General features: G+C 43.7%; 1 protein-coding gene across 1 annotated transcript in view; it reads left to right on the top strand.

Moving 5' to 3' along the window:
• Positions 1-25,373, top strand: part of RALGAPA2 (Ral GTPase activating protein catalytic subunit alpha 2) — a 329,414-nt gene that overhangs the window by 111,659 nt on the left and 192,382 nt on the right. The window contains 1 exon segment of the mRNA XM_044292004.1: positions 19,276-19,404. Coding sequence (XP_044147939.1) covers positions 19,276-19,404 — 129 coding nt within the window.

Here is a 25,373-nt window from a genome sequence, read left to right as displayed (position 1 = left end):
TGAGGCCTAAGGGTACATGCACACGACCGTATTTTGTTTCAGTGTCCGATCCGTTTTTTTTGCGGATGGGATGCGGACTCATTTATTTCAATGGGTCTGCAAAAAACAAGGACAGCACACAGTGTGCTGTCCGCATCAGTATGTCCGTTCCGTTGCTCCGCTAAAAAAATTGTGCATGTCCTATTTTTTTTCTATTTTGCGGACAAGGATAGGCATTATTACAATGGATCCGCAAAAAAAACGGATGCCGTACGGAATGTCATCCGTTTTTTGGGCGGAACCGCAATTTGCGGACCGCAAAACACACACAGTCGTGTGCATGTAGCCTTAATCACTGGTGCAAACTAGGCCTTAGGTCTCATGCACACGGTCCGCAAATTGCGAATCCGCACAACACAGATTCTGCATTTTGTGTAATTGGACAGCCTGCCCCTAATAGAACAGTCCAATCAGTGTCTGTAAAGCGCCTTAATAACAGGACACATCCCATTATTATATTTTTTTTACATACAGACACTAAATGCACAGGGAATGTTTTTTTTTTTTTCCCCCGGTCCCATTGAAGTGAATGGTTCCACATACGGGCTGCAAAGAAAACGGAATGGATGCGGAGAAAAAATATCTTTGTGTGCATGAGCCCTTAGACAGCATTTTTGCCCATCAAAAAACATACGGCAGACTTAAATTACCTTGATGTAACTCTATTTTGTAATTAATGTGATTCCGTTTTTCAGTTTTGCTGTGTGTGATTTGCTTTTTTTTTTTTTTCCTTGCTTCAAGAAAACGCACCATAAATGCAGATATGCTGTTGCAAAAACCACAGCAGAGCCACGAAGTGTGGCAGCACTCTCACTCTGTGCTGCTGACCTTATTTCCTTGCAATTAGATTCCTATCTTGCAAAGGTGTGCAGTTCCCTGGGGTCTGTCTACTGTCCTGTGCCTGTTTACCATTGTGACACTCTGCTGCCAGGCTTGACCTTGGACCTGTTTCTCGGATTCGCACAGACTGTGACTGCCATGAGTTTGGCTTGTTACTGACTACATGTTTGCCTGTTCCTTCAGTATCTTGCACCAGGGTCTCTGACCATTGGGAACATGTAGAAAGGGAGGAGCATCAACGGTCACTGGATGTTCTTGTGTCTTAGGCTACTGTCACACTTGCGTTCGGGGCTCCGCTTGTGAGTTCCGTTTGAAGGCTCTCACAAGCGGACCCGAACACATCCGTACATGCCCAATGCATTCTGAGTGGATGCGGATCCGCTCAGAATGCATCAGTCTGGCACCGTTTGTCCTCCGCTCCGCTCAGCAGGCGGACACCTGAACGCTGCTTGCAGCTGCGCCTGGCCGTGCGGAGGCAAACGGATCCGTCCAGACTTACAATGTAAGTCAATGGGGACGGATCCGTTTGACGTTGACACAATATGGCTCAATTTTCAAACGGATCCGTCCCCCATTGACTTTCAATGTAAAGTCAAAACGGATCCGTTTGAACTATCATGAACAAAAAAAAAAATATAATGTATCTAAGCGTTTGCATTATAGGTGCGTATCAGTCTGTGCAGATACCAGACGGATCCGCTCCGAACGCAAGTGTGAAAGTAGCCTTAGGCGGTTTTCATTTTTTTAATTTTTTTTTAAAGCTGGGATTTCCCCCAAAAAATAAATTGTTTTATTGACGTAGTCTTCTACTTTGCAGTATATGAGAACTAGTTTATTATTTACTGCTTTAGTAGAATAGTAAGACCAGTACTAATGATGTAGAGCTCAACTTCTGAGACACAGCAGTGTGGAATGTGTGGTCCGGCACAACTTGGTGGCTCACGTTTCCTTGGGCTGCATTCACGCTACTGTCTGCCGACAGTTCTGTCTGATTAGAAGGAAATAGTGCCGCATGCAATGCTATTCTTCCTGTCTAAATGACGGGCTCCACAACAGAGACCCAACCGACGCCTATCTAAGTCAGTCGTGTCCATAGGTTGCCACTGGTGTCCATTGTGTGACACATCTGGCACTACCGCAGTGGTTTTTGTTATAACTGAAACTATAACGGCAGTGTGAATAGAACCGAAGACAGGTGGGCCAGTGTTAAAGGGGTTTTCCCATCTGCATCAAAATAATTTAAAATAATCATCTATGAAGGTAGCTATAATTTTGTATTGCTGCTATCTCCCGTTCTGGGCTGTGGTCACATTCTCTGAGGATCGGATGCGGACCCATTCATTTCAATGGACCTTTTCCTTTCAATTGCCTTATGTCTGTTCCGTGGACCCGCAAAAAAAGCAAAAATTGAAAAATAGAAAATGCCCTATTCTTCTCCATTTTGCGGACAAGGGTAGGCATTTAAAACATACTGCGGAAGGGAAAATGCGGGATGCACATGGCCACTATCTGTGTTTTGTGGGTCCGCATCCGAGCTGCAGTTTTTGCGGCTCGGATGTGGACCCATTCACTTCAATGGGGCCGCAAAAGATGCAGACAGCACTCCGTGTGCTGTCCACATCCGTGGCTCCGTTCCGTGGCCCGCCCAAAAAAAGAACATGTCCTATTATTATCCGCGCTTTGCGGACAAGAATAGGCAGTTATATTAAAGGCTGCCCGTGCTGTTCCGCAAATTGCAGAATGCACACGGACGCCATCCGTGTTTTGCGGATCCGCAATTTGCGGACGGCAAAACACACCGGTCGTGTGCATATAACTTTAGGTGGCATGTCCTGTCTGCTGCAGCTAGTGGCAGTTGAAGGATGGAACTGAGCATGTGTTTCCATCTCAGTGAGCAGGACAAAGTATTTAGAAAAAGAGCAAACAGCAGGTGGCGCTATACAGAAACAGTTTGTTGCATAAATCAGAGCCTATACTAAATTTTTAACTACATGCAATTACAGACGTATTCAGATCCAGGTGCCGGTTTGGAAAAGTGTGTGGGTACAGTTTTTTTTTTAAGTCAGTGTTTTTGAGTCAGTGCCGTCCTCCACCTCAGAGAAAGAGGGGGTTATTGCAGAATCCTTAAAGAATCCACTTTGTAAAACCTTGAAAGAAGACACTGGAAGAATGTCCTATGAACAGATGGCGATGGTCCCAGCAAAGAGCTATTAGGTTTTCGCCTGGATGTCACGATAATGTTTCAATATGGTTGAGATGTAAGGTGATAGGCAACACTTCCCCCATTTAAATAGTCCTCTTTGTGATAAGAGGTTAGCCGGGCATGTTTACTGCTACTGGGTCGTCGGCAGCAGATGCTGCTGAATATCATTTCATGTGTTTGCCTGGATTTCTTTGCAGATATTTTTTTAATAATTCATCTAAGCAGAGACATGGAGAAACATGAATATTACATGGTAGCAAAGGCTGTTTTTCGACCATAATTTGAAATTATCAGAATTCTATAATATAGCGGTCTAATGTATACGTTATTGTGTCGTATGCGGATTGAGAGCTCTGAGCTGCTGGTTAATTCCTTAGACACTTGATATACTGGGGGTCATTTTTAAGAAGCGCGTCACCAATATTTGGTGTAAAAAAAAGTTTCAAGGCCCTTATTTTGCACGTTTTTAAATGCCCGCGCAAAAATACAGGGTTTTTCCACGAAAAAGTAGCCTGCATCAGTCTTAATTGCCCATAGCAACCAATCAGAGCTCAGCTTTCAGTTCCTAAAAATGAAAGCTGAGCTCTGATTGGTTGCTATGGACAATTAAGAGAAATGTACTATTAGGCAGTTGGATTCGGAGATATTGGAGGCAGACTACTTTTTCGTGGGCCACCCTTTATTTTGTCGCATGACCATTTTGACCCTGTCCTCGGCACATGAGAGTGACAAATTTGCTATCTTTAACGTCTGAAAATGTAAAAGAGGAGTAATAACTACTTTATTTAGGGGCTGGGGTAGTTTCTAAGCCAGGTACACGGACTGCCGGACGTCATAAACTAGGCAAATCCTCCAGCATCGCAGAGGCAAAACAAAGACAGGCATAAAAAGCCGTTCTTTGTTAATGAATTAGTAGCTAGTAGAATCATAAGAGAACTTTTATTTAGGTAAAAAAAAGTGGTTGCAGATATCGGATCTAATGTCCATGGAGCTGTCTGATCCTCCAGTGACTTGGTATGTTTCCGTGGCAGAAATACATGTTGAAAAAAAATGACGCTTCCGTGGATTCTACAGAAGAAATCCAGGGCTATCCCTCGTCATCCGCCTATGGATTAAGCCCCATTCAGGGCTATTTCGTGTATGGCCACAAGTCAATTGTTTTCGTCTGCAACATGGATTCCAGATCCAAGCCATAGGAACTGCTGTGCAGAAATCCTTGTGATAATGCGCAGTGTGAACATTCTCAGGAGAGTTTATGATATGCAGCCAATTTGTTTCAGAAATCTCCACAATTGAAACTCCGTTCCGTGTATCTGCCTGGGGTCCTTGCTGCAGCATGTGCATGGATTTCTGCAAGTCCTAGTCAGATGAATGGGGTAGTTGTAGAATTATCTGCCCTGAGCGACCGCTGTAGCAGATGGGAGGGGTTGAGTAGCAACTCAATAAAGAGGGCACTTTACAGTGAAGCTCCGCCTCCTGGACTCTTGCAGGATCAGAATCTGGCAGACTAAAAGCATTTTTACACTTCTCCTGATAATAACAGCTCTACAAAAGATATGTTTGCTGCGGTTTTGCTGTGTGGCAGTTGGTCATACATTGGTTAGAGATGACTCACATGTTTAGCATGGAAATAGTGTGACCAAAAACACATCACAAAACTGCGGTAAAAACACATCGTACTGCCACAGACGCTGAACCCAGCCTCATAACTATGCTCCCTATTTACTGCCCAAACTGATAGGTTTCCTTTTTTAGGTAGAACGTTATAAATCTGGAGGGAGATACGGAGGATGAAGCTTTAAACGGATTGCAGGAGGAGCTCAGGAGGACCTGGCTTTACCTGAACAAGGGGACTTATTTGATACTGTATGTAAGATGTAGAGTTAAAGGGATGCTTCCAACATGAAGGGGTATTTTTTTTAAATGCTTGCTGTCTGCTGGTTGACTATACACATTTGAGTGGTCAGCATATCTCTGCACAGACATTTCTAAGACTTCTTTCAGATTTGCTGTACAGCTTTCTAGCAGGCTGTTCTGGCATAGAATTCTGGGAATCGGCCAGACAAAAACATCCTGGTAACGTCTGGCCTCGATCATTGCTATGTGTTGAGATCAGTAACAGGCAGTGCCGCTTCCTGTTCCTGTCCCAGTGATTATGTGGCTGCCGGGGGTCCGACATCTGCATGAGCTGCTGGAGCTTGGCAGACCAAAATCAATTCTGCAACAAGGTTGTACAACCTCTCTAAGGGCTGTATTTCCTCTGTAACTGGTGCTTATATGTCAGCCCCAGCTACAGGAGAAAGCAGCAATAATAATTAAAAAAAAATGTAAAGTTTTATATGTTCTCCAAAGGTCTTGTTTGGTGGCACAAAGTGTAAAAAAAAGACCGCCACACAACATCTTCTAGCTCTGCAACCACAACCCATACATCCCATATATAAAAACAACCATTGTGGAAAGGGGACATAATTAGAAAAAAATATTTTAGTTGCACTTTGTGATGGTAATAAATGAAAAAATGTGAAAAAGACTATTTTTATTTTATTACATTTACTTTGATATACAAATTAATTACAAAAAATACTAAAATAAAAATTACATAAAAATAAAGCTCCATATATCACTGAAAGAAGGTACAAAACAACAACATAGCCAAACAGAAAATAAACTAGAAAAAAAAAAAAAATCATTTGGTTAGGAAGGGGGGTTAATGGGCCCGATCTTCTACTGGTTAAATCAATATTCATAGAAACCACTTATTTTTTTTATTTTAATATATTAGGCTGTTTTTGATTTCGGTATTACTATGCAGTTGAGAATGAAATACAAAATTCTGTCCTCCTGCTGCAGTCAATACAAATGATGAGACCCCTATGTAGATAGGTAATCCGATGTCAGTTTATCTGAAGAGTAATCCTCATGATATTAGTATTTGTAGATTGGGATCAAACTATGATAGCTCTATTGTTCTCTTGATAGGCCTAGAAGAAGATGCCCTTAGAAGAGCATTGTACTTATCAATGTAAACTATGATGCTATAATCGAGTCGCTCAGCCCTTTCCCTCTCAGATTGAAAGGAATGGTCTGACAGAAAGGAAAGCAAGACTGCATGCTGTGCTAACAGTTCTATTCAAATAAGGAAGTTAAAGATCCAGAAAACCATCCACCGGTTTTGTGTTAAAAAAAATAACGCGGTATAGTCCTATATAGGCTGTTTAATAAGTGATTACAATTTTTTGATAAAAGTGTCCCTTTAAGGGCTCATGCACTTGGCTGTCGCCGTTTTTGCAGATTGGTACCTCTTGCCCTCTTCTTGTCTGCAAAATGTACAAGAATAGGACATTTTCTCTTTTTTTTTTTTTTTTTTTGCAGGACCGCAGAACAGACATATGGATGCAGACAGCACACGGTGTGCTGTCCGCATCTTTTGTGGCCCCATTGAAATGAAGGGGTCCTCTTCCGGCCCGCAAAAAATGTGGATTGGATTCAGACCAAACCTACAGTCGTGTGCATGAACCCTAAGTCAAATCTACCTGCTTTCAAATTTCATCAAAGCAAAATGTACTTGTAGGTGAATAGTCTCCCTTTGTAAGTGGCTCCAGTGTGTGGACTGATCTAAATGATGGCAATGGCTGTCCATTGCTGCCAAATCTCCCCCTAAGGGTATGTTCACACTAGGGCTGCAGCAAACGATTATTTTAGCAGTCACGTATTCTACTGATTATTTTTACGATTATTCGAGTACTCTAATAAGAAAAACCTTCTTAAAATAATGTATTGCTTTATAAAACACAGTGGTATAGCAAATAATTGCACACACAAGGCTTCTTTCACCGCTGCAAGAACAGCAGCCAGAATGTACCGTATCGGGTATAGCTGGATACTGCCAGCTGCAGCAGCGATTGACTGTAATGGGGTCAGGCCTTGTTACAGCTTTCAAGCTTGGTTTTGGCCGGACAAAAAAACTAAACGCTTTGAACGATACCCAACATGTATGCCGGAACATGGCCAGATGACCTTGGACCACATTTTAGTCAATGAGAGCATATAGCTGGTTGTATCCGGCTATACCCAATACGGTATACTCCAGCAGGCTGTTCTTCTGCCATCCATTGCCAGCCCAATTGCCATGTCTCCCACTCCCCCAGTGCCATCAGATCAGCCCCTCCGTGCCATTTGCCCCTCCATGCCATCTATTGCCATGCCTCCCTCCCCCAGTGCCTCCATGCCATCCATTGCCATGTCCCACTTCCCCAGTGCCTCCATCCCATCCATTGCCATGTCCCCCTCCCCCAGTGCCTCCATGCCATCCACGATGTCCCCCACTACCCCAGTGCCATCAGATCAGCCCCTCCATGGCATGTCCCCCACCCAGCACCATCAGCCCTTCTATGCCATCCATGTCCCGTCTCCCAGCGCCATCAGCCCCTCCATGCCATTGCCATCCATGTCCCTGAACGCAATTAGCCCCTTCAAATCACAGGTGCCCCCCTCACGCAAGGCCCTGGTCATTGCAGCGCAGTTGCCGAGTCGTGCTGATCCACGATTTGCGGCCTTCACAACGGATACAGTTGTATGAATATAGCCTAGAGTGGCGCACATCTGCTGGATAACGTCCTGCTTGGGCACATGACACCGCCGAGGTCAGTTATTGGCGGAAGATCGGCATGTGCCCCTGTGGTATCCTGGCCAGGAGATTGCCGAACATAGCACAGGTGCTGGAACGGAGCAGCGGGGAGCGGGCGAGTAGGATTTTCTCATTAGGTAGGACATGCTACAGGGCTAATTTAAAATGGCCTCATCCTGGCAAAACTTGTCCTTATCGCAGTCCCTACAGCCACGAAGTAAAGACGCAACCTCTATTAACCTTGTGTGGCTTTTGTGTTTTCTTTGTTAAATACCTTTTCCATATTTCTAATTAAAAAAGGAACAGTCTGCAATGGCTCTGACAAACAGATTAAAGAGGTATTTGGTTACACTGCAGTAATCATTTTTCCCCCTTGGCAAAAATGTCAAGTTAAAAATAGTCATGCTTGTGAATATTTATTTTCCGTTGACCTTTTACTCACCAGATTTTATTAGTGTGCGCACCTTTGACTGCCCTGTGCCCGTACGCTGCTGGTTTTAATGCAGTCCGCGCTGTAGCCGCTGCGTTTAATCCGCCATCACCACGGAGGTCTCTTAACCTCTCTTTTGGTCTTGAATGGCATCTTGCAGCTGTGCAGCACTGAGGGGGTTAAAGCCGTTGCCGTTCATTTTAAGCTTGGCACACCCAGGGGCCCGTCCCCATTTCTGCCTCGGCAGAATTTTCATTTTAGATTGGAAATGGCTCATAATGGCTCTATTCTTTTCCCCTCCTCTTTAATACTTTTCCATAACAACACAAGCACCAAATTATAGCTGTGCAATTATGTCAACAATGGAGATGCTTGCAGAATGCACCCTTCCTCCGTCGTACCATTTCATTCCGTGTAATTGCCGAAAGCTTTGGAGCCAATAATAAACAAAATTATTTTACACGTTTATCGCTCTAAAGGTCAATTATGAAAGTGCTGCAGAAACAACGGCGCTCCAAATGAGTAAACCAATTTCTATTGCCACCGCCATATGTTTCCTCCTCGTTGGCGATGTTTTCCCAAGCGCTGTGTACATACAGTGGCTTTCAATTAAGGTGATTCATTTACTAGGCAGCACGCTTTTCCGTGCAGCTTGTGTTTAAAGATCTTCACTTTGCATTCTGGAAAGTAACACATCTGTTTGCATGACGTGATTTCAGCCCTGCGCGCCCCCCCCCCCCTTTTCCTTTTCTCTACAAGCCTACAGATAAACGCTTCGTGTACGTAGTGTTTAAATTCTTACAGAGCCATTAAAAGCTTTTCTTCCCATAGTGCCATAAAACACAAAATAATAACTCGCTGAGGATACCCTTTAGTGTGTAAACTTTATAAATCAAATTTTGCTTTATTTGTTTTTTTTTTTCCTCTCGACTTTTTATTTGCTCTAGGTTTAGTGTATTTTTATTTTTTTCCATTTATGTTCTTGAATCTGTGTGCTCATCTGGTTTTAGATTGGACTAACGTGAACCTGATGAGGAGCCTGTTCAGGCCCGAAACAGGTTAGGTACTTTCACACCAGCGTTTTTGCTGGATCCGGCAGGGTCCAGCAAAAACGCTTCCTTTACTGATCATACAACTGCCTGCATCCGTTATGAACGGATCCGGTTGTATTGTCTTTTAACATTGGCAAGACGGATCTGTCATGAACTCCATTAAAAGTCCATGCAGGACGGATCCGTTTTCTATTGTGTTCTATTCTATTGACTTGCATTGGGGTAATGCCGGATGCGTCTTGCTTCTCATCTCAGGACAGAAAGCAAAATACAAAATGTTGCGGTTTGCTCTCCGGTCTGGGAACGCAACTAAACAGAACGCATTTTGGAGCATTCCGTTCTGTTCAGTTCAGGCTACTTTCACACTTGCGTTCGGGGTTCAGCTTGTGAGTTCCGTTTAAAGGCTCTCACAAGCGGCCCCGAACGGATCCGTACAGCCCCAATGCATTCTGAGTCGATGCGGATCCGCTCAGAATGCATCAGGATGGCTCCGCTTGGCCTCCGTTCTGCTCAGCAGGTGGACACCCGAACGCAGCTTGCAACGTTCGGGTGTCCGCCTGGCCGTGCGGAGCCAAACGGATTTGTCCAGACTTACAATGTAAGTCAATGGGGACGGATCCGTTTGAAGTTGACACAATATGGTGCAAATTCAAATGGATCCGTCCCCCATTGACTTTCAATTTAAAGTCTGGATGGGTCCGTCTGACTAACAATTAGACTTGGAATTTTTTCTCAAATATAATGCAGACGGATCAGTTCTGAACGGATCCCATCGTCTGCATTATAGGAGCGGATCCGTCTGTGCAGACACCAGACGGATCCGCTCCGAATGCAAGTGTGAAAATAGCCTCAGTCTTGTCCTCATTGACAATGAATGGGGACAAAACGGAAGCGTTTTTTTTCCAGTATTGAGCACCTATGACGGAACTCAATACCTGAAAACTTCAAACGCTAGTGTGAAAGTACCCTTATTCTGCCATCAAATAAAAAAATCTGCCCACTGTGAAGAGCACCGCACAAAGTTTTCGGCAGTGATAGATTAAACTTAGCCACATTATGAAGGAAAATTGTTTAGACCAATAATATAAAAAAAAATCAATAAAAAAAATTTGCACACTGGAGGAGTAACGCTACTTTCACATCTGCATTTTGAGTGGATCCGTCATGGGTCAGCAAAAACGCTTCCGTTAGGATAATACAACCGGCTGCATCTGTTATGAACGGATCAGGTTGTATTATTTCTCAAATAGTTAAGACGAATTCATCTCTAAAACCATTGTAGTTCAATGGGTACAGATCAATTTTCTTTTGTGTTTGAGAAAACCGGATCCGTCTTGCTCCGCATCCCAGGAAGCACTCAAAAACATGGCTTGCAGCGTTTTTTTTCTGTCTGGCATGAGAACGCACCCAAACAAAACAGAATGCATTCTGGCGCACTCCGTTCTATTCAGTTCAGTTTTGTCCCCTTTGACAATAACAATGAATGGGGACAAAACTGAAGAGTTTTCCTTTAGTATTAAGATCCTATGACGGATCTCCATATCAGAAAGGAAAAGCGCAGATGTTAATGTAGCCTAAGATGCAAATTTAAATCTGGGTGCTGTCGAATTTAAGCCAGTTTCTGGTGTAAATTGTAGTATATTTGGTGGGCCATGGCAGTGCCCCGCCACTTGGTTAAGCCCCCACTGCTTTCCTCGAGATGTTGAAAAAACATTGATAAGTCCCCCGCTTAATTCCTTATGTTTTAGGAACTTATTAGCTACTTACCTATTACAATAAGTTCATAGGTCCTCAGTTTAATGTTGGGATAAACCCATTGTTTTGCAGCATGAATTCCACAAGATGTAAAAAATCTGCAGCAGAAATGATGTACCAAGGTGTACCGTGATGTTCCGATGAGATCAGCTCATCATAGATACAGTGAAACAGGTGCTTTATTATATGGCACCCGTTCTGAACGCTGTATTTCTCAATGTATTTACACCAGGCACGTGACATAATCCATAGATAAATCTCCTCCTTCCCCTCAGACAGTAAGTTATAGAACTGGTTGCCTGCAGCCACCACTAGGGGGAGCTCACTGCATAGAAATGTATACAGTTTGCCATTGTTTTTAATGGAAACTGTAAATAATCTCTTTGCACTGACCACCCTCTTGTGGTGGCTTATGGAAAATGCATTTAAAGGGAATTTGGCAGCAAAGCTAACTATATGTAACCCAGTTACATGGTGCTGCCTAACACAATGTAAAACATACCAGTGTTAGTATTCTGTGTATTTCCAAAGTGCAGAAAATTAGCTTTTATTCATATGCAAATGCAGTCTCAAGGTGCCCAGCGGGGCGTGCATTACTGTATAGGATCCCAGGCACACCTTCTGCCGGAGCCCAAGTCCTCCTCTTGAATTGTTCCCTGTACCTCCCCTTGCTCAATCCAGCCCGCCCCAGCTCCGGCCGGCTGCTGAGCATTGTCTTTTGCCGAAATCAACTGTCTGCGCTTGCACTTGTGCATGGAATGCCCTGTGGTGGGCATTGGCCTCGCCATACTTAAGCCGTACGGAGCTGAAGGAGGATTGTGTCATCGCAGTGGAGGGGGCAGGCTGGATGGAGCAAGGGGAGGTGCAGGAAACAAGCAAAGGTTCCTGACAATCGCCTGCTTGTCAGTTGAGGAGACCGCTGCATTTACATGCAGAGATCCCCTGCACAGTATGGGGAGGAGTGATCTCTAATGCCATTGCTTGTCCCCATACAGACCCGTTTGCCGGCAGCAGAGGCTGATTACAAAGTACGATCTGCTACCGGCAAACGATGATTTAGATGCCAACACAAACGTTCGAATTACACTACGAACGAGCGTTTCACTTATTCATCGGTTAATCGGCGGCACCTTTACGCAACCGGATAATCCATAACGAGCATTCCTATGAAAGCTAGTTAACAATTATTGGATTCTTGACCCATGTAAAGAGCCCTTAAGTTTACACTATTTATAGGATTAGTAAACCTGGACCAAAGCATCTTCCAGCTCCAAACCTCGCCACTTGCTGTTTTATACACCGCTATACAGTATGTCAGATATATTCTCCCTATGCAGCAAGGAGAACTGATTTAAAGGGGTTGTCCAGGTTCAGAGCTGAACCTGGACATCCCTCCATTTTCACCCCGGCAGCCCCCCTGACATGAGCATCGGAGCAGTTCATGCTCCGATGCTCTCCTTTGCGCTGCGCTAAATCGCGCAGAGCAAAGGCATTTTTCTGAGTTCCGGTGACATACCGGGCTCTCTATGGGGCTGACAGGCAGCCCGGTGACGTCACCGGCACTGATGGGCGGGATTTGGCTCTGCCCTAGCCAGTAAAACGGCCAGGGCAGAGCTAAAGCCCGCCCCTCAGAGCCGGTGACGTCACCGAACACACTGCTGGGCGGAAGTTACCGCCCGGCAGTGTGTTATTGTAAACACAAGAGCCTGTGCCCTGCGGTCACAGCGCATCTAATAAGTTGGTTGTGATGTTGGTTCTCGGCAACCACTTACTGTTAATCAATAATAATATAGGCTGGCTCACAGTATTTTTGCATAAAAGTTTTATTAATAAACTAAACAAACTAACTTTATGTCATCATGTCAGCATACATATATAAATGTAAAATTAGGTAAGTATGTGCGGAGCTCACGCACAGACTTGAATAGCTGGAGTACTCCTAAGTATAGGACCAAATGGCTATAGTGAGGCTGCAAGAAATAATTACTTAGGCTACTTTCACACTAGCGTTCGGGCGGATCCGTTCTGAACGGATCCGCCCATAATAATGCAGACGGAGGCTCCGTTCAGTACGGATCCGTCTGCATTATTTTTAGCATAGAACAGCCAAGTGTGAAAATAGCCTCGGACGGATCCGTCCAGACTTTCAATGTAAAGTCAATGGGGGACGGATCCGCTTGAAGATTGAGCCACATTGTGGCATCTTCAAATGGATCCGTCCCCATTGACTTACATTGAAAGTCTGGACGGATCCGCACGGATCCGCACGCCTCCGAACGGCCAGGCGGACACCCGAACGCTGCAAGCAGCGTTCAGCTGTCCGCCTGTCCGTGCGGAGGCGAGCGGAGCGGAGGCTGAACGCCACCAGACTGATGCAGTCTGAGCGGATCCGCCTCCATTCAGACTGCATCAGGGCTGGACGGCTGCGTTCGGGTCCGCTCGTGAGCTCCTTCAAACGGAGCTCACGAACGGAAACCCGAACGCTAGTGTGAAAGTAGCCTTAGACCGCTTGAGTGTCCAGGACATAGATATCAATTTGCCAGATAGTTGAAACAAAGTTGAAACAAAGTTGCAGCAACGATTCCAATGCGTCCTTGCTGTAATTCTCACAAGAAAGGTTTCTCTATTCAAGTGTCCTGTATCAGGTCAGGACCGCACTTGTATGGCAATGTTCCACTTACTTTTAACTTTTGACTTGCAGCGCAAGACCTCAGACCCGTTCGCTCACTCAGCGTCCCACGTGTCCAGCCAGGTGGTTGATCGCTGGTGAATGACGTAGGTGCCCGTGGCCGACAAGCACACGGAAGCTGGTTAAGCTGAGCTGAGCTGGTGTTTAGCTGGGCCTGTCTGGCCGGCAGTAGTGGATGCAACAAGATTCAACCTTAAACTTGCGATGATATTAAATATAACAGCATAAATTTAGTCCATTTTGTGGATGGTTAGTGGATGCAAAAAGCCTTTCAAGTGGTATATAACGTCTTCAAATCCTTATGGAAGTTGCAGAAGTTGAAGATTAAAGAAAGTCCTTTTCTTGCGTATTTAATGAAAAACCACACCTGTAGCCTTGGTCTCTATACGTACTAGACGCGTTTCGGAAACAAGTTCCTTCCTCAGTAGACAATCATAGAATGCTGCATGTAGACACAAAACTTGACTTAAATACCCTTTTTGGGGTTAATATAAAATGTGGATCGGATTGTGGACTGGGCTGATTACACCCTTCTCTCCGCAATGCCACAATCAAATATCCCAGCATGCGATAATTTTTATGTTTTAATTTTTATGTTTTTTATTTATATGTATTTATATTTACATGTTTTTTATATATTTCTAACAAACTCTATAGATTTTATATATTTTTTCTTTTTTTTTTCTTTTTATTTATGTATTCTATTTCCATTTTTGATTAATGCAAACATGTGTTGAAATGTATAGATTAATGTAATATATGAAGAAAGCTGTAGTCATAAGAGCAGCTCAATTCATAGTCCAATCCATGTTTTTTATTGGACCTTTCAATACTATAATCTAATTTTTTAATATAATTCAGTATATGTTATAACTATTCCGTATATTTAATAGGGATCTTACACATGTATATACAAATACGATAGCAAGATATATATTGTACTAAATCTGTGGAAATCTATTGTATATATTGTGAAGATGTCGCTTGAGGCTGTGTAATCAGCCCAGTCCACAATCCGATCCACATTTTATATTAACCCCAAAAAGGGTATTTAAGTCAAGTTTTGTGTCTACATGCAGCATTCTATGATTGTCTACTGAGGAAGGAACTTGTCTCCGAAACGCGTCTAGTGCGTATAGAGACCAAGGCTACAGGTGCGGTTTTTCATTAAATACGCAAGAAAAGGACTTTCTTTAATCTTCAACTTCTGCAACTTCCATAAGGATTTGAAGACGTTATATACCACTTGAAAGGCTTTTTGCATCCACTAACCATCTACAAAATGGACTAAATTTATGCTGTTATATTTAATATCATCGCAAGTTTAAGGTTGAATCTTGTTGCATCCACTACTGCCGGCCAGACAGGCCCAGCTAAACACCAGCTCAGCTCAGCTTAACCAGCTTCCGTGTGCTTGTCGGCCACGGGCACCTACGTCATTCACCAGCGATCAACCACCTGGCTGGACACGTGGGACGCTGAGTGAGCGAACGGGTCTGAGGTCTTGCGCTGCAAGTCAAAAGTTAAAAGTAAGTGGAACATTGCCATACAAGTGCGGTCCTGACCTGATACAGGACACTTGAATAGAGAAACCTTTCTTGTGAGAATTACAGCAAGGACGCATTGGAATCGTTGCTGCAACTTTGTTTCAACTTTGTTTCAACTATCTGGCAAATTGATATCTATGTCCTGGACACTCAAGCGGTCTAAGTAATTATTTCTTGCAGCCTCACTATAGCCATTTGGTCCTATACTTAGGAGTACTCCAGCTATTCAAGTCTGTGCGTGAGCTCCGCACATACTTACCTAATTTTACATTTATATATGTATGCTGACATGATGACAAAAAGTTAGTTTGTTTAGTTTATTAATAAAACTTTTATGCAAAAATACTGTGAGCCAGCCTATATTATTATTGATTTATTCCTTTTTTCAGCTGGTAACTGAGGCTTATCACTTACTGTTAATGACAGACCGCTGAAATCAACTCACCTGTCTGTACTTTATTCTGCCGTTTGCATGGGCAGCATAAAGTTGATGACCGGTTCCCTTTAAGGCTGCACCACCACATAGCTGTGCTCGGTTGTGTGTCGCGGCCGAGATTGCCACGTAGTCCCTGCCTTGTTCAACGGGCATTAATTGGCACCATACCATCATTATAGCTTATGAAAATGCATTCTCTTTCTGAGTAATATTATATGCATAAACTGAATAAAGAACAGCTCCTACATAGAAAAGATCTGACCATGTTTTCATTTATTTCATTATATTTCTGAAAATGTAGTACTACAGCAGATAGCAACGTGCCTTTTGGGATAGTTACACTAACTAGACGGGTTCTAATGCACCACTTTCATTTCCAAGTGCAACAGATGGATGTAAGGCAGACACAGCAGAGCTGTTTGAGTTATTAATCTTCAGATATGCTACATTCTGTCACCTCCTCGAGCCAGGTTTCTTCTCCCCCTTTTATTGTAGCATATGTCAACAGAAACACGCTCCCATCTGCTGCTGTATAGGTTTCTGCCTGAAATCCGCAGACAAGGGCTCGGCACAATACCTAGCCGTGTCAGTAATTACAGGTGTGTTGTGGGGAACCCTCGGCTTTAATCAGCCCCTTAATTATGGAAAAGGTGGGCCTTTTGTTCCTGTGGCAGTGCGCCTCGGCACACTTTTTATGAGGCCCAGCATCCATCTGCTCACTCTCAGAGTGTTTACTCGGACTGATATTGACATAAAAATGTATCAAAGGAAGTGATTACAACCAGTTTACACATTAACCCGAAGGTAGCATTAGGGCAGCTTGTTTGTCCAGGGGGGGCACAATCTGTTGGGATGTCAGAAATGATATTTCCGCACACTCGTTGTAAAGAGGAAGATGTAGATATGGCATTCGGACATATACAGGTCATAAAAAAAAAAACAGCAACACTGATCATTTTTTATTTCAATCTAAGTTGTGATTGTCTGTGGGTCAATGACGGCAAAATGCCACAAGGTCCCTCAAGAGACAACTGACGTGTAAGGCTACTTTCACACTTGCGTTCAGAGCGGATCCGTCTGAGACGGATCCGCTCATATAATGCAGACGGTGGCTCCGTTCAATACGGATCCGTCTGCATTATAATGTTAAAAGTAGCCTCAGACGGATCCGTCCAGACTTTCAATGTAAAGTCAATGGGGGAAGGATCCATTTGAAGATTGAGCCATAGTGTGTCATCTTCAAACGGATCCGTCCCCATTGACTTACATTGTAAGTCTGGACTGATCCGCACGCCTCCGCACGGCCAGGCTGAGATCCGAACGCTGCAAGCAGCGTTCAGGTGTCCGCCTGCTGAGCAGAGGCTGAACGCCGCCAGACTGATGCATTCTGAGCGGATCCACGTCCACTCAGAATGCATTAGGGCTGGACGGATCCGTTCGGGGCCGCTTGTGAGCCCCTTCAAACGGAACTCACAAGCGGAGCCCCGAACGCAAGTGTGAAAGTAGCCTTAGATGTCACCAGGGCTGTGGAGTCTGGGTCGGAAGAAATATACTCCAAATTTGGTTTGAAAGGGAGTCCGTTACTGTTGAGGTACTTGCACATATGAATTACCTGTAAAAAGGAAAAAAAAAAAAAAATCCTTTTTTTATTTTTTATTTTTTATTTAGCTTTTTTTGGCATCTGTGTTTTTTGTTGTGTTTGTTTTCTGGCATATTTTGCACAAAGTGGGACACATTTACTAATATGTCTGCGGCAAAAATCTGTCTAAAAAGTGGTGCGATTTGGCGCATCTAAGGTTTCTACACTTTTTTTTTTTCCTGACGTGCTCGACTAAGGGGCAGGGCTTAGCGGAAAGGTGGCACAGCTTCACGGGAAAGGGGGCAGGGCCTAGGTAAAAGTCCACCTCAAAGTAATCCAACCAATAGCTTATATGAAGTCATAGAAAAGTGTCTGTTCCTGCACATTTTGTACCCAGCCTGAGCCACTCTGATACGGTAAATCTTCAGGTCTAGCCTAGGGGTCAGTTATTACATTGAGACATTTGTGCCTCGACAATTTTCTTTTTTTTTTTTTTTTTTTTTTTTTTCTTGTGGCGTTGTTTTCCCCCCCCCGCATTTTTTGGCCTATTTATGTAGGTGCACCTTTTTTATCAACATATTAGGAGGAAAAACATTCTAATTTTTACTCCATCGTTCTGTTCGCCTTCTTTGTGTTGGGCCGTGTGACAATTTTGTTAAAATAGTCGCATCGAGTTGTAGACGTGTGCCTTTTCACATATATCTAGTATGCAATATTTTAACTCTAATGTACCACACTTTAAAATATAATATGCAACTATTTACTCTAATATGCAAATTTTTCACTGCACTTTTGCACCTAATCCGTGAGCCAAAATTGCACACAATTCACATGCAATACAAAAACGCATCACCTAATTCATCACCTGCTGTGCGATTCCTTATAAATACTATGCCAAATACGGACAGGCAAATCCACTACGCAGGTCCAATCGCACTCTAAAAATCTTTAGGATTAGTAAATCTGGGTCAGTAGGAGAGATTTATCAAAACTGGAGTAAAGGAAAACTGGCTTAGTTGTCAATAGCAACCAATCAGATTCCACAGTTTATTTTCAAAAGGAGCTGTCAAAAATTAAAGGTGGAATCTGATTGGTTGCTATGGGCAACTAAGCCAATTTTCCTTTACTCCAGTTTTGATAAATCTCCCGCAGTATGTCTTAAAACCAGCGTTTTCCTCGTGGCATTTTTTGCCTATAGAGTAGGTGTGGCTGAATGCCTAAAAAACGGCAAGAGCTGAAGCTCGCTGGGTTTTGAGCTGTCTTCTCAAAGCATACCAAGAACAGCGCCACACATTGTATGGCGGCTGTGCTTGCTGTTCCAGCCTAGGCCATATGACCAATGAAGGGGACGTCACTGGCCTAGGAAGAGGCGCAGCACTCGCTGAAGCACAGTGGCGTCTTCAAACAGATAATTTGCAGGGGAGCCGGGAGTCAGAACCCCACCAATTAGTGATTGATGACTTATCCTAAAGATAGGGTATCAATATCGAACTCCTGGAAAACCCCTTTAACATCGGCTGTCTCATTGAATAAGGGAGGGATGTCCGGTGTCTGAAAAACATGGCTGCTTGCTTCCCACTGCAGTGCCACACCTGTCTAAAGTGTGTGGTCTTGCAGCACATTTACAAAGAGCAGCATTTTATGTTGGTATTTGATTCCCCCCTTCGCGGCTGAAAGATGCGCCTAATTAATGACGAAGCTCACACTTCATCATAAATTAGGCGCCCCTATGTAGTCCATGCGCCTGGTGTAAAAAGTACTCCAGCTGCTGACCGGAGTAGGTTTTACGAACATTTACACCTAAATGTGTCGGGCATTTATATATCCCCCCTGCCCCCCCAAAATCCCTTGCCACTCCTAAGTTGCAAGCACGGTGAAAAACCCTCACGTGACAAAATATTGTTGCACGGGCTTTAAAAAGTCACAAAACAGAGTCTATGCCAAAAACAGGTGTAGCACCCGTCTTAAGTGGCCCCCCAATGTTTTTGTAATCATGGACCTCCCCTTTAAATGTGTTTTTAGCTGTAAAATGTGATATGTTCTCAAGAGATTCAGTGGTTTTACTCTTCTTTCTGCAGGACATCGTGAATACAATCATAAAGCACTGCTCCTCCAGCTTCTTCTTCCTCGGCTTGCCTGGATACACAATGCTGATAGGAGACTTCGTTGCAGCTGCGGCCAGGGTTCTGAGTACAGACATGTTCGAGGTAAGTATGACAATGCTCATTCTGCACTCTCCGGAGAGGGCCCACTCGCTAACAAGGTTCAGATTTCTCCACTCTAACAGGTGTTGACTCATTAGTGCAACGTGAAACTGGTCTCCAGGGGAAAGGTACCAGGGCAGCTGATGTGTGAAATTGTAGGATAGGATGACACGCTGGCATTGCAGAGGTGTTTCATCAAAGAGCAGAAGTTTAAGAAATCATATCCTCACTAATATTGTGGCATGAACTTCTGAGACACTGGTTTCACAGCCTCATTAGCTTTGTTCAATAAAGGTGATTGGAAATGCCAAGGTTGAGAAAGGTGCTGCTGAGCCGTGCTGGAGACATGTCTGTTCTATCGAGGTGCCAAGCCAAGTTCTGTGAGCTGCAGTTGACTGTAAAATACCTTTACTGTGTATTCTTACTTTATTCACTTATGGTTTTAAAGGTTATTTCTACATTTTAAAGGGGTTGTCGCGTGTTGTTCAAAGGGTCCCATGCTGATAAGAGGATCAAAACAAGTGTTCAGTTCCCTTGCAGGGGAATTAAGCCTTTTATACAGTTCCAAATTAAAGTGAGTTTGTCATTGGGGGCAGCAACAAATAGGTTTTTACTTAAAGGGGTTGTCTCTTCACCGACAATGGGGGCATATCGCTAGGATATGCCCCCATTGTCTTATAGATGCGGGTTCCACCTCTCTCCTTCTGTTCCGGTGTGGATCACGTGACCTTTACCTCCCCCTTTTTAGTCTGACTTTACCCATCACTCCTTTCTCTGAATAGCTTCATTTGGTTTTGGAAGAGCTGGAGTGTCGTTCTTGTTGAAGTTCTGTTCATCCATCATCCTTAGAAGTTGTGTTCCGCTTGTTGTGTTTTCTATCCCCCCCCCCTCCCCCTGGTTGTTTACTAGGCCTTAGCGAGACGCTGGTTCCTTCACCAGGGAAGGACCGGCTTGTCTCTGCCCTATCATTACCTTTAGGGCATCCGAGGGTCACCATGGTTTTCTAGGTTCCTATGTGTGGGCATCTCTACCATCGAGAGGTGCTCATACAGATAGGAGTTAGGGCCAGGAGCAGGGTTTTATAGGTGGTGACCCTTCTCCTTCCCTAGCGGTGAGGCCTAGTGTCTTTCCCTTTTCTTATTGTTGTCTTTTGGTGTTCTCCCCTACTACATCCATGACAATTAATTAATGTAAGCAATGAAAATCAGACATCATATAATACATGACAATCTCTTTCTAACAAAGCTAGAACCAGCCCCGTACCTCACATGGATCCAGAGATCCTCAATCATTGCTCTGCTAGATTTATATCAAGCTGGCAGCTCAAGGGGAGTGTCTCTTCTGCTGTGCGTTAAGAGGGCGTGTCCATGCTCTTCCTATCACAGCTCAGGACCCAGTTGAAGGATGACACCTCAGTGAGCCGGACAAAGAAATAAGAAAAAGAACAAAGAGCAGACGGCGCTATACAGATACATTTTATTGAATAACTCAGTGGCTACACAAATTTTTGAATTACATGCAATTACAAAAGAATTCAGATCCAGGTGCTGGTTGGAAAACTGTAGTCTATTTTTCATTGGACAACCCCTTAAAGAGCACACTGGGAGTCCTTTACTAAGATTACTACACCTGTTCTTGGTGTAAAAAAAAAAAAAGGTGCCAGACCCCGTTTTGCACATTTTTAAATGCTTTTCACCAGCGTTTCCTCTTTTGCTGCCGAGGTTCAACCTAATTTATGATGATGCATGCACTTCATCATAAATTAGGCTCATCTGAGACAGTCTGTGCTCCTGGTGAAGAAACTATGCCATTCCTTTATGCGGAAATAACACTTTTAATAATTGCGCATATTAGTAAATCCGTACACCGAGGGCATTGCTGAAAGATCCTCTCCTTCAGCAAGCCAACTCCTCCCTCCAAATGTTGACTCACGGGGCCAGGCCTTAGATACTTCATTTTTCCTGGCCCTGTCGTCTTTCAAAATTGCTATGCAATTACATATATGTGCATGCGCAGAACAAGCAATCAGCATTTGGAGGGAGGGACTGGGTGGCTCAAGGCTAAGGATCTTGGTGCACGTAACTACTAATTTTCATAACAGAACAACAGAGGCATTGATTTACAACGCAAGAAGAGTGTTTTCCTTAGGTTAACTAAGCCTACTACTCACTGCTTTATTAGAGCTGCTACTGATGACAGACTCCTCTTGAAATAGCCTTCATCAGCATGATCAACCGAATCTGGCACTAATACATTCCTATGGGGAAAAATGCCGGATCCGGCATTCAGGCAAGTCTTCAGTTTTTTTCGCCGGAGATAAAACCGTAGCATGCTGCGGTTTTATCTCTGTCCTGATCAGTCAAAATGACTGAACTGAAGACATCCTGATGCATCCTGAATGGATTACTCTCCATTCAGAATGCATAGGGATCAAACTGATCAGTTCTTTTCCGGTATAGAGCCCCTGTGACGGATCTCAGTGCCGGAAATGAAAAATGCTAGTGTGAAAGTACCCTAAAATATTAAAGGGGTTCTGCACTTTCATTTAACTGATGATCTATCCTCTGGATAGATCATCGGCTTCTGATCGGCAGGGGTCCGACACCCGGGACACACATCAGCTGTTTGAGAAGGCAGCAGCGCCGCGGCCTTCTCACTGTTTACCGCCGGGCCGCCTGCCCACTGACGTCACGACTTGTATTAACTAGCGTGGGCGGGGCTAAGCTCTGTTCACTTGAATGGAGCTTAGCCGCGCCCACGCTAGTTGATACAAGTCATAACGTCAGTGGGCGGGCAGCCCGGCGGTAAACAGTGAGAAGGCCGCGGCACTGCTGGAGCGCCGCTGCCTTCTCAAACAGCTGATCGGCGGGGGTCCCGGGTGTCGGACCCCCGCCGATCAGAAGCTGATGATCTATCCAGAGGATAGATCATCAGTTAAATGAAAGTGCAGAACCCCTTTAAGTTTAAATCCCCCCTTTCCCAATTTTACATATAAAATATATAAACAATAAATAAATAAACATATTACATAGCGCTGCGTCCAAAAAGTCTAAACTATTAAATTATTAAAAAGTATCTCCTATGCGGTGAGCGCCGTAACAGACCTAAATAAATGAAAAAACATGCGATTAGCCATTTTTTAGTCACCTTGTCACCCCATCAAATAGGATAGGACTGTTCTATTATGGGCCGAACGTTTCATAAAATGCGAAATGCACGCTGCTTTTTTGGGTGTTTTTTTTTTTTTTTTGTATTGAGTATCGCAATACTTTTTTATGGTGACGAAAGTGAATCAAAATTTTGGTATTGAACCAACCCTACGCCTATCTGATCGGCGTAGCGTTGTCACGATACCAAAATTTTGATTCGGTTTCTGTTTCGATTTGACGACTAAAAATTTAATTTGGCTCCTAAATTTTTCAGTTCAGGAGCCGATGGCTACTAGGTATTTTTTTTTAGTCTGGAGCACTGAGTAATATGTGTTACCTTTCTAAGCATAGAAAACCTCTATTCTCAATATTATAAGGCTATAGTTAGTAGCATATGTGATATGTATATGCTGTGAGACAGCTCTAGGACACAGCTCTGCCTTCAGCATGCTGATGTCTAGCACTTTAAACCAAGGGCAGGACAGAGTGTGCAGAGCACAGGCGTATTACAAAAGCAGTGCTCCAATGATTTAGCCCCACCCCCCTGGTGCTCCAACATGCCCATTTGAATATGAATAAAAACACAGATATCTCTGTAGCTGTTTAACATACAGGCAAAAGAAAGAAATGCCCGGGCCCCTCATACTGGTCATACTTACCCCGCTTGTTCCCGTCGAGGCCAATAGCAGGTCGCGACAGGAATGAGCCTCCCTTTAACACACTATGTAGTATAAATAAGCTTATGCCCTCCATTACTATATAGTGTACGGTTAGGACTATTAAACTGCTCATTTAAATGGTAATCCAATGCAGCGTTCCCAGTGTGTGGAAATAGTGACAGCGAAATAGCTTTTATAAACTAACTTTATAGTTTGCTTACAGGAAATTTGTCACCAGGAAGTTCACTATAAACCAGGCACAAAGCATTGTCGGGCTAGATCAACTGAATATGATACGTTTCACTTGGCAATCACTTGTTGCTTCATTCTGGAGAAAAAGTTCTTTTAATCCATATACAAATGAGCAGTTAACAAGGTGGGCCCGAGCCTAACATAGCCTTCCTCATTCTTCATGATCCCCCAGGATGATGATGATCATGATCCCCAAAATGACATAAATTAGAGGCCCACGTTACATTTTATAGGGCCCCTATAGACACAGATCTATCCGATGGAGCTCACCATCAAACCGCACGTTTTAATTTCTATTTGCTTCTGGCCGTTGCAATGCTGTTGAAATCCCATAGACCTGATTGGAGTGATTTACTAAAGGTTGGCATTTCAGAAGTCAGTCATAGTAAAAACCCCACTGGAAGCCGCGACATATTAGTTAAGACAGTAGAAAATTTGTCGCATCTTCTGCTCTCCATGGCCAGAGCAGAACTCTATTGCACCCAAGAGCTGAGACTTCTGGCACATAGGTTGGTAAAAGAGCCAGGCCGCAAAGCTTCCTCCCATGACCTGCCTCCTCTCACTGTCACCCAGCAATCTTTTTGGAGTGAGGGTGGAGAAAAACCACCGATTGCGGTTTAATATGTCAAGAACCCACTGGCTGTTAGGGGTACAGTAGTTTTTTGGGGGCAGCATTTAGTATAGAGATAGTGATTGTCTAGGGATGTTCTACCTTTACTTGGCTGAAGTCAGAGTATCTCAGGAATGTTCCTTTGGAGGTAAGTCAAGACCTCTTCTAGTGTGGAGCAGTTTGTAAGGTTTAGAGAGGATTTCAGCAGAACGCTCTGTAGAGATGGAGCGGCTGCAGCATTCTTGTGTTTTTCATTTCATAAAGCTCCATTAATCTAGCCGCCTGTCCAAGGCGCACTATTTTTAGTTGCCCTTTTCCACTTTTGTAAGCTTTTCTGTCTCTCCATATTACTGACAGGAGAAGTATGAGAATAACATGAGGTAATCAACTGTGGGGACTGCGGCGGGGGGTGTACACGGAAAAAAAAACTAGCAGACCAAGGAAAGGTTAATTGTGTCTCGTGGGAAGAATAATTCCCATCATAAGTACTACTTGTAATCAACCGCTGTCATCTCAGGCACTTGCCCATTCTGCCATACTGCAGAAATAATTATTAGGAAAATGGCTAACCGGAAATAAAATCAGATCGGCTCACACTGATTGGAAGTGAATCTATCTTCTGAGTGCGGTAAACTACATTTGTGCACTGTAGAATGCTCGCCGCTAGCACCGGCCATTGTCGCTCGTCTGCCGAGACTCCCGCGAAATTGTGTGGGCAGTATGAGGCGGGTTCATTGATTACAAATTGTATAATCAGCCCAGCATCTGTATCTAAAAGCTAAATACTCTTGTGAGAGGCTTTTCTTCATTGATGGTTAATAGGGGCGCCATCGTGCACATTTGTTGGGGTTTCTGCTTTCCTTCAAAAACATCACCACCCCTGTCCATGGGTGGTGTCTGGTATTGCAGCTCAGCTACATTGGAGCTAATGGGGCTAATGTGCAATACCGCATGCAGCCTGAGGACAGGGGTGGTGCTGTTTTTGGAAGAAATCAGCCCTCTTTTTCTAATCCTGGACAACCACTAGCTGTGAGAATATGTATGTTTGTTGTGCGCATGTCTAATATACAAAAAATAAAATAAAATAAAATCTCAAAAAATGAAAAGCTGTATTAAAATATCATTGCCATTTCCATTAATGAGTAACATTAGTTTGTGATTTATGGTAAATAGGTTTCTTATTCAGCTTATTATCGAATTATAGATGATAGGATATTGGACTGCATTTAGAAGGAACCAAAGAACCATTAGTACTGTAGGTGGCCCTTTAAACGGGTGTTGCCATTTTATAAAGGGGTGGCA

This window comes from Bufo gargarizans, chromosome 4 (assembly GCF_014858855.1).
Source record: "Bufo gargarizans isolate SCDJY-AF-19 chromosome 4, ASM1485885v1, whole genome shotgun sequence".
NCBI lineage: Eukaryota > Metazoa > Chordata > Amphibia > Anura > Bufonidae > Bufo > Bufo gargarizans.
Note: the sequence above shows the minus strand (reverse complement) of the source record. Positions and strands in the feature narration are given on the sequence as shown.